Below are 15,229 nucleotides of genomic sequence, written 5' to 3'. Positions count from 1 at the left end.
CGCCCAAGGCTGTCCCGCCCCAAAAGGCGGGGTCTCTCTACAAACTATGAACTTAAACCGTAGGGCAACCAAAGTTTGTTCTGTGAAGCCCACATGAAATATCAGGAAAGGTGTTTGAAGCAGGAGATGGGTAACTATGTTTATTATTACCATGAGTTTACCAATTAGTTGCTGTTGGGTTCAGGCCACAAAAGAACAGCTAATTATATTGACTGTTATTACTTCAACCTGTAGCTTTGTGCCAGAGGAAACCCGTCATCTTAACGCTTCTATAACCTACCAGTTACAAGCCCCAACTTGCTCTCCTCCTTTGATGGTTTACTTGTTTATTTGTTGGTGGTTTTTATTTTGTTTGTTTTGCTTTTTGAGACAACTCATATTTGGTAGCCCTGCCTGGCTTGGAATTTACTATGTAGATCAGAGTAGACTCAAACTTGTAGTGATCCTCCTGCCTCAGGAGAGAAGCTGAGATTATAGGCATGCACTACCAGGCTCAGCTCTGGTTCAATTTTAGCTATTCTGTGACAGGGAGTTCTGAGGATGCTTGCTGAAGTGTTGGCATTTGAAAGGTGGAAGTCACATCTGTCCCCAATTCCCACCCCTTTTACCTGACCCAACAAAAACAGCAATGGACCAATTCACACCTGTATCAAGCTAGGTAAAATTTGATAGTTAAAAACTAAACTAGCTAAAGCCTAGGTTTAAAAAAAAATTTATAGCCAAAGAAGAATTAATAAACTAGGTTTCTTCAGGCTGTGAAATAGGTTTTCAGAGATAGCCAGGGCAGCTGTGTAGGTATCATTTCCTTCTTCAGATGATGCCAGAGAAACCCAACCATTCTTGGAGGAGTCTGAGAGGCCAATAGGGAAGACTGATTTGCCCAGCTGTTGGCATATGCCTCCCCAGCAGTCCATATCACCAGAGTGAGAAGGCAGAGGACGGACTGAAAGAAAAATCAAATGCCTTGGCCATGATTTTTGGAATCTGAGAGATACAAAGCCCAACTGAACCACATAATCCTGGCATAAACCTATGCAGTTTCAAGATGAAAATAGACAGAGTTGCTGGCAATGGGAGTGGCCTTCCTTTTCAGAGTTCTGTGGAAAAAACGAGGTAGGTTGTGCTTTATGGGCCATATGTAGAACATGTGATACAATACCGGTCAGTAAGGAAACTTGCTTTGCATGAAGATCTAAGTTTAGGTGCCCAGCACTAGGGAAGAGAGACAGGCAATAGTTCAGGGTTTGCTGGCCAGCCAGACTTGACCAAGTTCCAAGCCACTAGGTCTCAAAAAATCGAGGTGGATGCGGTCTCAAAAACTACAGCTAAGATTGTTCTCTGGCCGCTAAATCCATGTTTATACATGTGCATTCAAACACACATGAACCTGAACATACACATATACAATTATGTACTCACATGAAAATATTTCTCCAAAAGTCCACCCAGCCATACTCAAGGGCCAGTGAGCCGTAAAATACGATGTGGCTAAGCATAGACAGGACAGATGGCCAGGTGCTTGTGAGATTCCAAAGTCTGCACCTGTTTGTTTCTTGAAAACATAGTGAAAAAAAAAACACTGAGGAAAGACCAGGTTACTCACCCTGTGTTTGAAAGATATTCACAGCCAAGATAAGGAAATACTTTCTCATCAACTAGGTTTTGAGATGCTAGGCATAGACCATGACTTACTAGATATTCAGAGATACAGAAATGGGAAGAAGTCTACTTGTCAAGCATCCCCTCTTGAAAAAAATCATCGATCTTCTATTGTACCCACAATTTTGCATTTTTCCAGAATGGCATATGATTGGAATCATGTGATCAAATTGGAATATTTCACTAAGGAACATGTTTTTTAAGTAACCATCATTTTTGTCATTGTCTTAATACTTTTTAACACTCCATAATATGTTACTGTTAAGATGTTCCACCGAATCACCTAATTAAAGCTGTATTTGTTGCCTCTACATTTGGGCAAAGAGGGAAAAAAAAGTATCCCCTCTTGCCATGACTTACAAAAACACAAGCAACTCTTGCATAGGAATGTAAATATGAATAGACAGACTAAACTATACGTAATTAAAAGCTGTCTTCCATCCAGTGAGACAACTTTCCTGTAGAATAAAAATGACACTTTAAGATATAAGTTTTGTACCCCCTTTGCCATATTAATCAGATTTTGATCTCTTATTAAATATTACTTTCAAAGGAAATAAAACATTAATTAAAGTTTCACTTCCAGGAGTAAATGCTTCAAATTTATTCAAGGACTTTCATATAAGAAAGGCTTTCTTTCTCATCTCTCCCCATTGATAGCAAGCTCATTCTGAAGTCTTTAGAATTATGCCTTGTTAATGTCTGCGTTTGTTTGTGCATTTATCCAATCACAAGATACATTAAGCAAACTACTTTTAATTAGCTACTTGTGTTTATTTGATAAAGTTTTATGAAATATCATGTCTGTCCTCAGGGAGCTTGAATTCCAGAAAGGCAAATCATAGAGGACCATTTTGCATAAAGTCTCAAAATGATGACAGGGGCTCTTTCTAAGAGTCTAAATGAGACACATAATTGTCTAGCATTTATAAAAGGTCTCCTCTATTCCCACTGAAAAGAAAGAATTGAGTCTGTAATTACTTTCATTCCATAGGGGACATAGGCACAGATTCTAACAATCTAGTTGTGACAGTTGTTTTCTTAATTGCTCTAATTGCTTTATGGGAACATTTATAGCATTGAGGAAGTGGTGACTGAGGACATTATTGGAAGTACTGAGAAAGTTTTACTTTGTTGTGTAATAGAGGTTCTGTTGTTTTCATCTCGTGATGATTCAGCTATGCTGCAATAGCTCTTCTGTGGTAGACAAGCAGAGGTCTTGCCTACCAACGCATAAGGACCATAGAGGAACTGGCAGTGCTGCTTCGTCTTGGGATGGTAAGACATCCCCGAGGAATACAGAGTTGCCTCTGCCCAACTTCCTCATCTCAAAGATGCTCAGAAACGTTATTCCCTCGTCTCACACATTTCACAGAGATCTAGTCTGAGAAAAACAAAATCACAACCAATTTAATTAAAATATTTAATCGCATTTTATTTTCAATTCTAGAATTAGGCAGCATCTTATCCTGTATTCTACAAAACAGAATGAATGGATCAATGAGCTCAACAGAGGGAATTGGCATAAAGCAAAATATAAAAGGCAGGAAAGAGCAAAAGGAGGCAGAAACCAACAGAAAGCATATGGGTCATTGCAAAAGCATCCTGTACAGGATTAAAATGGAGAGGGCTTCCTTAGAATGTTGGCTCAGAGGCATGCCTCCCCTTATTGGTGCCTGGGAATCCCCTCTTCTCTAGAAAAGTGGCCTGTGCTAACATTCAGTTTGATTCTATGTCAGTTGGCACGAGTGAGTCCATCCATGTTGGTACAGCCTGATCTGCTGCAGCCTTTGTCCAAACAATGGTCTCCCATGTATTTGTTTAGCAGTTGCTCCTGCTAAGAGGATGTGAAAATAGTTTCACATCATTCTCTTCGAGGCTACCCAAACCTCCCTACAAGCTTCTCTAAGGAAAGTCCTTTCCCTCTGCTGGGACTTGCAGGTCAGACCTCTAGAATGGGAACTATCATAATATCTGATAAGAAAACAAATTCTCTACAGTGTTTTCCTTTTATAAAATGTTTACTTTTGTGTTTTCACTGAGCTGAGGCAAAGACTGAGCTGCCCAGAGGCTTGCTTGCTGTCTCAGCAGGCAGGGTACGGGCAGCAGAGTACAACTGAAATCCTCAGGAAAGCTGTACTGAAGTAGAAAGTTCTAGAATGGACTCAGAGACTCAATTTGACTTTTGTAACTAACAAATCTGATAAACTATGCAAGAGTCTGAGCCAGGACCCCTCTGATATGCATGTATAAGTCTGCTATCACACGTAATTAGTGTATGTGCTAACATGATAAACAGTACTTAGTGTCTCCATAAATTAAATTGACCTTGATCTCTAATGGTCATTGATTCCAACAAAATCATGTTTGCATAGAAAAATTTATAAGAATAAAAATCTTCATGCAAAGTTCTAAGAAGAGACATCTGGTAGATGTTTTGAGCAGTGATTCTCAACCTTCCCAATGCTGGGACCCTTTTATATAGTTCCCTATGTTGTCGTGACCCTCAACCATAATTTTTTTTTGCTACTTCATAACTGTGATTTTGTTATTGTTATGAATCGTGATATAAATATCTGTGTTTTCTGATGGTCTTAGGTGACCCCTGTGAAAGGATCATTTAAGCCCCAAAGGGGTCACAACCCCCAGGTTGAGAACCACTGCTTTTGCAAAACACCTTCCAGCTCTCAGGGCGGGTGCTGCAAAATCACATCAGAAACTGTGCTAATTTAGCTGCTTACTGCTGGCTGTGGATTTTTTTCCATAGGCAATAAGGTATCTGTTGTTTTTTAGTTGTACATTTTGTCTGTGTCTCTCTGAAACTTTAAATTTGTGGTGTTCTACTCAGATATTTGACCATAATAGGACCAGAAGGTAACTTTTTCATGTTATCTAGGGTGATGAATTTTTAGTGTTTGGGTTTTTGTTCTGATTTATCAAGAATATCAGTTTTATGACAGTTAGCTATACCCCAAAAAAACATCAATATATCAGTCCAAACTGGTTCCTTTGCACATAAAGCAGACCTAGTATTCACTGGTATGGTATATTATGGCATAGGCACAAGTGTATGTAAAATATTGCAAGCATTCTTGAACTTAGGACATGTTTGTAGCTTCAATACGTAAGATTAGTTGAGTGAAACTTGCTAGATCTGCTTTCATCTAGAAATAAGTTTAACATGACAAAGACTTCTAATTGACATGGAGGGTTATTTATTTGTTTATTTTTTATCATTTTCATTTTTTCTTTTTCTTTTTTTTTCTTTAGAAACTCCCAGAATGAGAAACAAATAGATTAGACTTTAATCTAAACTATCCTTTATGAACTGGTGATTGTGACCAACATAAATTCTCTATTCCTCATGCTTGTCAATGGTGTAGTGGTGATAGCACACATTACAAAGAAGCCCTAATAAAAATGATTTAAAATTTACAGGGGCTGGAGAGATGGCTCAGTGGTTAAGAGCACTGCCTGCTCTTCCAAAGGTCCTGAGTTCAATTCCCAGCAACCACATGGTGGCTCACAACCATCTGCAATGAGATCTGGTGCCCTCTTCTGGCCTGCAGGCATACCTTCAGACAGAATACTGAGAATACTGTATACATAATAAATAAATAAAATCTTCAAAAAAAATTTTTTAAAAAATTTATTTTCATTGACAATGATACAAAATTGATTGTACTGATAAAATTTGGCTTGTAAATTCCTATTATTCTCAATGGTAATCAGTTTCTAATAAAATAATTGAATGATGGCTAATTATAATATAACAATGCCCAAACTCCTGGAAACTGTGTTCAAAGATTTATTACATTCTATTTATTTAATTTATTTAACTAACTTAATACTTGATTTAAATAATTCAATCTATCAATTTAATTTATTTAAATCTTTTTACAAAGATTTAAGTACTATGTTTCCAAGCTTATCCTGTGCTATTAAATTACATAGCAATTAAGATACTTCTAGGTTTTTGTTTTTTAAAAATTCTTATCTGGCATTTTTAAATAGAATACCATGTTTCATTGCATCACTTATCATAGACACAGGCAAGGATCCTATGCAACCCGAGTTCTTATTATGCTCAGGTAGAAATGTAAATTGATATGCACTCTGGAGAAAACAGCTTGAAATTATTCACAAAAGTTAGGCAGACTTTATAACCCAGCATTTCTTGTTTTGTGTAAACATCCATCAATGCCAGCAGGTAATTCCATTAGAAGGATGCTCAGGGCAGACTTAGGTGCAATAGCCAAACCCTCGAGTCCTCTCAGCAGGAGAAGCCTCATTCCCATTGTTCGGTGATATTACATTTTCACTAGTGAAGCACAACATTTCATTTAGAATACGACCCAAAGGATTTTGGATATTTGAATATTTTGAATTAAAAAGCAAATACCTTTGACATGTGTATTGACTACAGGAAATGTGTGGGACAGGTGCTTCTGGGTCACTAAAGGTGCTCCAAACTAGGGTTTGAGTTGCAATTGCACAAGTAGATATGTGAATCATACATGGATTACATATGCATATGTAAAAACCCATCCCATGATCAGTGTACATTTATTACACAATGTCATGGAGATTCCCCCTCTCAAAAGTCTTATGACTTGTTGTATGTGTGCACATGTACTTTACATGCTGAGCCATCTCCACAGCCCACATCTCCTATTTACAAAATTATCCACTCTATCTTTCAGAAGCCCAAAGAATTAAGCTCTAAGAGTTCACTCAGGGTGGCCCATTCTGCTCAGGAACCTGGTGTGTACTGAAGATACTACATGTTGCATCCAGACACTGCAAAGTCAACCACAAAGTCACTTCTGGGTCAAACAAAAGCAGATTGCAAGAGGAGTTTGGATTTTAGGATATAGTTTGTGGAGCAGCAGTTTAGCGATGCACCCTAAGCGGCATTAACTCATAAAGGACATTAGCACCACGTCCATGGGAATCAATTCTAACAGGCTGTCAAATTAAAGTGTGCAGCTAGGCTACCTTCATTTATTGTTCCTTTAAGAGTAAATATCAAGTTTACTATCTAAGGCTTTGGTGTAGGAGTATAGCTTATTTGAAATGTCTTTACTGCATGAATATGTGCCCCAGAATTTGGATAACCAGTACCCACATAAAAATCTGGGCAGATTATCACATATCTAATTCCAATCCTGAGTAGGCTGAGACAGGATTCCTGAGGTTTGCAGGTCATCCAGCCTATCTGAATCAGCAAGCTCCAAGTTCAGAAAGAGTCTGTACCAGAAAATAAGATGTAGATCAATGGAATAAGACACCTAGTATGAACATTTGAATCTCAAATGAAGTTGCACACATGTGTGGGCATCCTTACATATAACATGTACATGCACACAAGAACACATGCATAACTTTTCAAAAACAGAGCATTTTCTTCCTGTTTGAAGTGACTTTAACTGTTTGAATTTCTGCTAAAGTAAAGTAAGTTTGCACAAAAGAAATCCTACTGGCAGGTTTGAAGCCTGGTTACCAGGAACAAGAAGACTCAGGTGTAACAGTGTTTTCTGGACATGACAGGACACTAACAACAGTGTTCTGTTAGTTGCTTTTATAAGACCTGACCAAGATAAAGCCAGTCAACACTGTTAAATGGACATGGTGTGCTCATGAGTCCTTACCTCTATTTGAGAAGCCATTGGCCATTAATGACTACTAGAATAGAGGAATTTTTAATAAAGGTGTATGTAGGAGGAGACCCTTGTTCATTCCCGGTCACCCAGAACCAAAATAATCACACAGAAACTGTATTATTTAAATCACTGCTTGACCCATTAGCTCTAACTTCTTATTGGCTAACTCTTACATCTTAGTTTAACCCATTTTTAGTATTTTGTATATCAGCATGAGGTTGTGGCCTACCAGCAAAGTTTCAGTATGTCTATCTCTGGCGGTGGATCCATGGCATCCCCTGACTCAGCCTTTCTTCTCCCAGCATTCAGTTCCATCTTCCCCGCCTGCCTAAGTTCTGTTCTATCAACAGGCCAATGCAATTTCTTCATTCATTAATGGTAATCACAGCACACAAAAGGGACTCCCACATCAGGTATAGAACGTGGTAGGTCAGCCTCACTCTAGTACGTGGTCCCACACCCAAAAACATTATGAGCAGCACTGACTGGATTCAGTGGTTATTAAAAAAACATGAAATTGGAAGGGACCTTAAAAATGTGGGTGGATCTGGGAGGAGTTATGGGGAAAAGAGGAGAATGTATATGATAAAATACGTTGCATGAATTCAGGAAATTTTCAAACAATTGATAAAAAAAAATAAGTAATTCAAAGTAGGTGTGGAATCAAGTTAGAAGGTGGGAAAGTGCAGGATAAACAGATGAACCTAGGCAGAAAACCAAACAGGGTTCAAATCTCAGCTCCACTTCTCATTATCCATAGAGCTAAGTACTGATGGAGCACCTGCTCTATGCTGGAGACATCCGTGAACTATTTCAATACTTCACGTAAACAAGGAAAGACCAGAAAACAAAAGCTAATCCATATTTAGCTGATGCCCAGGAGGGAAGAAAGTCTCTGAAGAAATTGCTTCAACAATTAAAGAGGCAAAGATTTTCAACAGGGATTTGGTCTATCATTTAGGTGGTTTTGTTGAACTTTCCATTAACTTTAAATGTGAGCATCTGTGGGGTATGTGGTTTGGTCTAATTTCCACTTAAATAGCCAATGGCTTATTAAGTATAGATTCTGGAGACAAGGATGTCAGTACTATTTTCCATTGGATGACCATGCCAGCATTGCCTCTGAGCCATGGTCTGAGTGCTTACAGGGGAGGAGAGCAAACTCCATCTGGGATTTTACTCAGTACATTTCTGAAGCACGATTAAAAATGCCATCATTGATCAGAGACAACAGAAGCTATAATCCTAACACTGTCTCTCATGTTTTTTCTGTCTCCCTGTGATTCAGGAGGAAGGATGCTGGCTTCTTATCCTACAAAGATCACCTGCCAGTGAGCCAGGTGGTGGTTGGAGATACTGACCGACAAGGCTCAGAAGCCAAGCTGAGCGTGGGTCCTCTGCGCTGCCAAGGAGACAGTAAGTTTGCCCAGCAGCTGTGACTTGCATTTTCTTATCTCATTGAAATAATGTTTCCATGTTGCTCAGAAGATGCCAGAAAACAGACTTTTTCTTCAAATATATCACACAACGCAAGTGGGGCACAATGAAGAGAGAGCTACATGGATCTTTATAGTAAAGAGGGTGTGTCTAATATAGAAGCCTCCATTCAGGCATAAGATGTGGATATCCATCTTTTTTTCTCTATTCATATGTAACAAGTTTGACTACCTAAGCTTATGGTAGCATAAATCGCAATGCTAATAGCATAAAAGTGCCACTCAACAGCTGGGATTCCACTGTGTGCTGCTGTTAATGCCATTAGCATGACTATTTATATCACCATAAAACTGAGTTTATGGTGATATAAATAGTAGCATTATGGCTTAATGTATTATTGTAAACTTGGATTATGGCCATATAAAGTTTGACATTATGGCTATCAAACTCCATCATCATCAAAGCTTGATGGTCCTGCAAAAGGCAAAGATTGTTTCTATAACAATGTCCTGCTCTCAGACTTAGGCACCAGAGAGGACTGGGGAGCTGCTAGCTTGGACAGTGGGAGGTAAGAGAGTCAGCATTATGGTCCCACCTAATTAAGGGCACTATTCAGATTTAATGTTCTTTGATACCCTTCGGTGTACTTTATGTGCGCTGGGAGGGGAGCAGTGGAAGGTTGCTATGGGGATTCAGCAATGAGCATCCTGGGCATCATTTCCCTCTATTTCCTGCACATGTGATTCAGGCAACACTCCTGGGAATTCTGTGCTTTTTGCTTGTATACTAGGCAAAGGGAGACCTAGATTCTGCTCCCTCAGTAACTGGCTCACTCAAAGACCCCAGGCAAGCTTCTCTTTTTATCAGCTGTGGTAATGAGAATGCCACCTGTGTCCCAACGCCTCCTGGGAAGGCCATAAAGGGTTTTACTGCCTGGGATTGAATTCCTACTAGCAAAAGATTATGTGAGGTGGAATATTCTTTACAACTTCTGTAAATCAATGGAGAATTTGGCCTATTCAATAATAGATTCTTGCAACCACTCAAAAAAATGTAAGGATGCACTCTTAGCAGTTTACTGCTTAGCTAATTGAGACTGTCAGCAGTTAAACATGGGGATATCCCTAACATAACACAAAGAAGGGGGGAGGTGTTTGGACTGATCTTTCTCTAGTTACACTGGGAAAAAAATGTTATCTACAGAACTGAGATTGGTCAAAAGGTCTTTATGAAGCCTTGGCTATAAACAGTAAAACTTCATTTGTGTATCCAGACTTGGTGGAAATGCAGAAAAAGATACTTGGTTTCAGCTCATTAAGAAAAGATACTGATACAGAACAGTAAACAATATGAATATTAAATAAATATACTAAGAGAAGGACTATCGTGTTCTTTACAGTATTGTAGACTGAAAGTCAATTTTATGTCATAATTACTTATCAATATATAAAATAAAGTACCTTTGGCTTATCAATTATAATTCTGAATTTCACTTTGAATTAGAGAAAAATTCTCATTAAGTGGCTGATTGACTTACTTTCATGGGAAGTTTATATGCAAAAGTATATTATTTTTATAGATAGTATATTATTTTTAGCTAATATGATATTGATGCTCCCTAATCAATATACCAGGCTCAGGAAGAATTTATCATGGGTTTGCTTTTTATGCAGCACTTCACTAAGTGATCTGGAAATAGGAAAATGTAGTTCAGAAGTGTTTGAGAAATTTGCATGAAAAAGTATTAGAAGATAGAGATACTTTATCATTGTACTGACCAGTTTTGTGTTAACCTGACACAATCTAGAGTCATCAGAGAGGAAGAAACCTCAGTTGAGGAAATGCCTCCTTGAGGTCCAACCATAAGGCATTTCTCAATTACTAATCAATGTGGGAGGCCCCAGCCCATGATGGGTGGTGCCATTCTTAGGCTGGTCATCTAGGGTTCTGTAAGAAAAAGACTGAGCAAGCCATGAGGAGCAAGTCAGTAAGCAACACCGCTTCATGGTCTCTGCATCAGCCCAAGTCTCCATGATCTTGCCCTGTTTGAGTTCCTGACATGGTTTCCTTCAATGATGAATAGCAATGTGGAAGTGTAAGCCCAATCAATGCTTTTCTTTCCAACTTGCCATAAGGTCATGGTGTTTTGCTACAGCAATAGAAACCCTAACTGAGATAATTATTTAATGTTAGTTTTTCTGATATAATATTATTGTAACTAATTTCTCAAGAAAGGAGTAATAGAAGGTGCAGTTGTTAAGATAGGCGTGTGTGTGTGTAGTACGTGTGTGTGTGTGTGTGTGTAGTACGTGTGTGTGTGTGTGTGTGTGTGTGTGTGTGTGTGTGTGTGTGTGAAAAAGAGAAAGCAAATCAGCAAGAGAGACTAATTCTGGGATTCTGGAATATCTCCCTCTAACGCTATCCATTTATTTTTGAGGCAAGGTCTCTCACTGGACCTGGCACACACTATTTTGGCTGGTCTAGCTGTCCAATGAGCCTCTGGAATCTACCTGTCTATGATCTCCACATGGGGATTACAGTATACAGAACCATGCCCTATCTTTTAAAATGGGTTTTAGAGATCTAAACTCAGGCCCCTTTGCTTTCTTAGCAAGCACTTTATCTACTGAGGCATCTCCCCACATAGACTCCATATTAATAAAAGCCAGAAAATAAGAAAAGCATGATGATAAATGTTCATTTAAGTTTCTAAGTCAAGATTGTTTTCAGATGCATTATTAGGACTGTATTAGTCAGAGTTCTTGAAGGGAAAAGAAATAATAGAATGATAAATAATAGTATACACACACACACTTGCAGAGAGACACAGTTTGTAAGGTTAGCTTAAAGTCTGTGAGTAGGCCAGTAATTATTGTCTCCTGGTGGAAAAGCCAAGAATTGAGTGTTTGTTCAGTCCATGAGGCTGGATGCCCTAGCTAGACTTTAGCTGACATTGGACTTTTGGAGAAGAAAGTTCTAACACTTTTAGGAATGACTCAGCAGAAGGACAGATGAACTCGCCAGTGAGAGTGAGGGAAAGCAGGCAAAAAGAAAAGCTTCCTTCTCCCTGTGTTTGTATGTAGGGTGACACCAGAAGGCGTGGCCCAGATTCATCGTGGGTCACCTGGGCACAAATCATCTAACCTAGAAATCCCTCTCGTGTATGTCCTGATGCTTGGGTTTGGGTTGGCTCCAGATGTAGTCAGACTGACAATCAAGAGAAGATATCACAAGGACCCATTATTTATGAAAATAGCTATCTCATCAGTGAACAATGAACAGTCTTGGTATAGGGAGGATAATATAGATTCAGAGAGATGCTTTTAAATCATATTTCACCTAATATTTATGAAAACTGCAATGATAGCTGAAATTATGTGGAATACTTTGTATTTGTGAGAGAAAGGCATTTATCTTCCTTTTCCCCAGGAAACTGAGAATGTGTTGGATGAACTTGCCCTGCCCAGAGCTGTCAGCAACAAGCAGTTAGCAGACCCAATTTCCTGTTAAGAACATTCTCGCATGGGTAGAGTTACAATGAAAGATTCCATGTGGACATAGTCCATGTGGACAGTACTTCCCAGGTTTTAGAGTTGCCTGATATCCTTGGACAATTGTAGCCTGTGTGCAGTGCATAAGGCAAACAGTGTTTCTGTTTTTTAAAGAACAAATTCTTTCTTTTCAAATGGTATTGGCATGCCAAATTTCCAAGCCCTCTTGGAAGTTGGAGCAGAGAATAAAAACATGATTTTTGACTTCATGTTCTTCCTTCTGTCAAAGACCAGTTAAATTCAAGTGTCTAAAAAAATAGCTTAGGAATGGTATAGATGGCTCAGTGGTTAAGGGCATTTTTCCTTCTTGAAAAGAACACAGGTTTTATTCCCAGCATTCACATGGCAGCTCACAACTGCCAGTAACTCAATTTCCAGGGGAATCTTACCCCTTCTTTTGACCTGAGTGGACACCATTTTTTTAATGTTTGCCTTGGGTCTTAGCCCATCACAAGCTCCCACCTACCCACAGTGTGCTAAGAGAATTAGATCCAACAAGTTTCTTTTTCTTTTTTCTTTCTTTGGTTTTTCGAGACATGGTTTCTCTGTAGCTTTGGAGCCTGTCCTGGACTAGCTCTTGTAGACCAGGCTGGTCTCGAACTCACAAAGATCTGCCTACCTCTGCCTCAGGAGTGCTGGGATTAAAGGCATGTGCCACCACCACCCGGCATAGATCCACCAAGTTTCTTAAATCACCTTGTGACTTTGTGCTGTTATTTATGGAGATGAGCTTGCTTTGAGATACTTCTTAAGGGCTCTAGAGAGCTTCAGAAGAAGCAGTGTTACCCCTGAACACCCACTATATTTCTCTCTCTCTGCCTGCCCCACCCTACCCCCCTGTCAGTCTGAGGAGCCCCACTTCAGCAGCTCTCCAGAGGTGTGTGGTGCATTAGGCCCCAGTTCTAGGCTCTACTTACAGAGAATGAAACTTTTTCTGAGCTCTGTCCAACTGTTTCAGAGTTGTGGGTGATTTCCTCATGCCTGCCGAGTTTTGGCTTTTACTCTAAGTCATCCGAACTCATAGACTCATGTAATCAAAGTGCTAAAGCAAATCAGTACCTTCCATTTAGGGCACTGCGTCTCCTACGGCACAGTGAAATGCATAGGCCTTGACAGGGCGACTGCTGTTGTTTTCCCCTTCAAATACATCCAAGTCGAAACCTTCAATCTAGAAGAAACCGGTGTGACTAGTGATGGATGGTTTGCTACAATAAAAATTGCAGAGAAATTATGCATCTCTCTTACACCACGGGTACTCACCTAGGGAAAAAATAAGGGATCCATTTAGAGAATCAGAACTCCATATCAGAGAAGACACTTTTCATACTTAAATACGGGCACACTCTCTGAGGCTGCTGGGAAACATTCATGAACTAAAAAGAAAGTCAGTTTTTGAAGACAGAAATCTTATTCTACTGTATATAGTGACTATAATTAATTGCAGGGATACAGGATTTGCTGGGTAATTGTTTTGCTCTGAGCCATATGAACTAAAGAATTACCATCTCGCCTCTAGGGATATAGACTTTAAACAATTAATTAGGAGCAAGTTTGCTACAAAGGTAAGCCTTTTCAATAAACCTGGGCAGAAACAAATTAGAGGCACATGTTACTGGAGACTGCTTCCCCGTCCACACCAGAAATGGGAGCTGACAGGCAGGACACTGCAGTCACACTGCACGCTTAAGATGCAAATTCAATTTCTTATGGCTGCAGAGGTACCTGGGAGTCAAGGGATGAGAAAGCAGGGCAGGAAAGACATTCAAGTCCAGGTCAGGAGCTCTGTGAGCACAGAGACAAAAGCCAGTGAGAAAGAAGGAGGTGGTGATGGAGGTCTAGCCAGATGACAATGGACATGTGTTCCTTGCAAAATGAATCGTCTATGCCAGAGTGGTCAAATGCTGCATACTCTGCTGGAAATATTTCCCAATCCATGAGTGCAAGCTGCCTGTACCCTCACTCAGAGAGTCAGTCACAGCCCTGTCCACACACTGTCACCACCCAGGAAACATTTTCTGCGGGGTGCAGTGGGCTGTGCAAGAGCAGGAAGAGTCACCAGTTTTCCTTGTGAAGAGATAGCAACTCCCCAGGCTGCAGAGAGAGTACAAAGATTGTTTATCTCCCCCAGGGAGGCAAAAGATAAGAAAGGGAAAGAGACCAGGAAGGGAAAAGGGGAAAAGGTCCTGGTACAGGTTCTAAATCTAAAGGAAGCCCTTTGTATTCATCCTCTCTTTTGATTCCTCCCATTCCTGCCCCTCCCTTTCTCCCCTCAACTCCCCCCCCTCCACCGCACGTGAGGTGGTTTGCAAATTCATTTCAGAGCTGGGTTTGGAAAGAAACATCTGTGTGGTTCTTTTAGAATTCTCTTATCTACCACATTCTGTTAGATGTGATGCTAGGATTTAAAGGAGGAAGAAAACAGGTCTCTTATGTTCTTGGGAGTGCATTGGTCTGAACATTTGCTTGGAAGGCATTAAAGATAATCACTCTCTTTTTCAACCTTAGAAATCTTTCCTTGCAGTTTTTCATGTTCCTAAGATCTTTTCCTTGCTCCCTGCCTAGCCAGATTTTACAAGGAGCACATACCACCACCACCCCTGTGCCTGCCTTGGAATGTTCCAGGCTACCCAAGTGTCTCAACTACCTACTTCCTACACAGTGGTAGGGGCTGTGCTCTCATGGGGCAATGGAATCTATCTTAGTCGCATGTAACAGTGTCACTGGACTAATTCCTGCTAAAATGTGACTGACAAGCCCTAAAGAATGTCCAACTAGACAAAGGCAGTCACTGAGAAGCAAGAAATGTTGGGGAAGCAGCACAGACATTAAGGGCATCATTGAATAAATGGGACCTACTGAAACTGAGAAGCTTCTGTAAAGCAAAGGACACTGTCACTAAGACAAAAAGGCAACCCACTG

General features: G+C 39.9%; 1 protein-coding gene across 1 annotated transcript in view; it reads left to right on the top strand.

Moving 5' to 3' along the window:
- The window catches only part of Cntnap2 (contactin associated protein like 2), a 2,135,903-nt gene that overhangs the window by 1,693,590 nt on the left and 427,084 nt on the right, over window positions 1-15,229 (top strand). Inside the window, exon 15 of the mRNA XM_005363796.2 lies at window positions 8,611-8,738. Within this exon, the coding sequence (XP_005363853.1) occupies window positions 8,611-8,738 (128 nt within the window). The remainder of the gene's footprint in view (window positions 1-8,610; window positions 8,739-15,229) is intronic.

The sequence above is a fragment of the Microtus ochrogaster genome, linkage group LG12 (assembly GCF_000317375.1).
Source record: "Microtus ochrogaster isolate Prairie Vole_2 linkage group LG12, MicOch1.0, whole genome shotgun sequence".
Classification (NCBI taxonomy): domain Eukaryota; kingdom Metazoa; phylum Chordata; class Mammalia; order Rodentia; family Cricetidae; genus Microtus; species Microtus ochrogaster.
The sequence above is the reverse complement of the archived record's forward strand: the minus strand, read 5'-3'. Positions and strand labels throughout refer to the sequence as shown.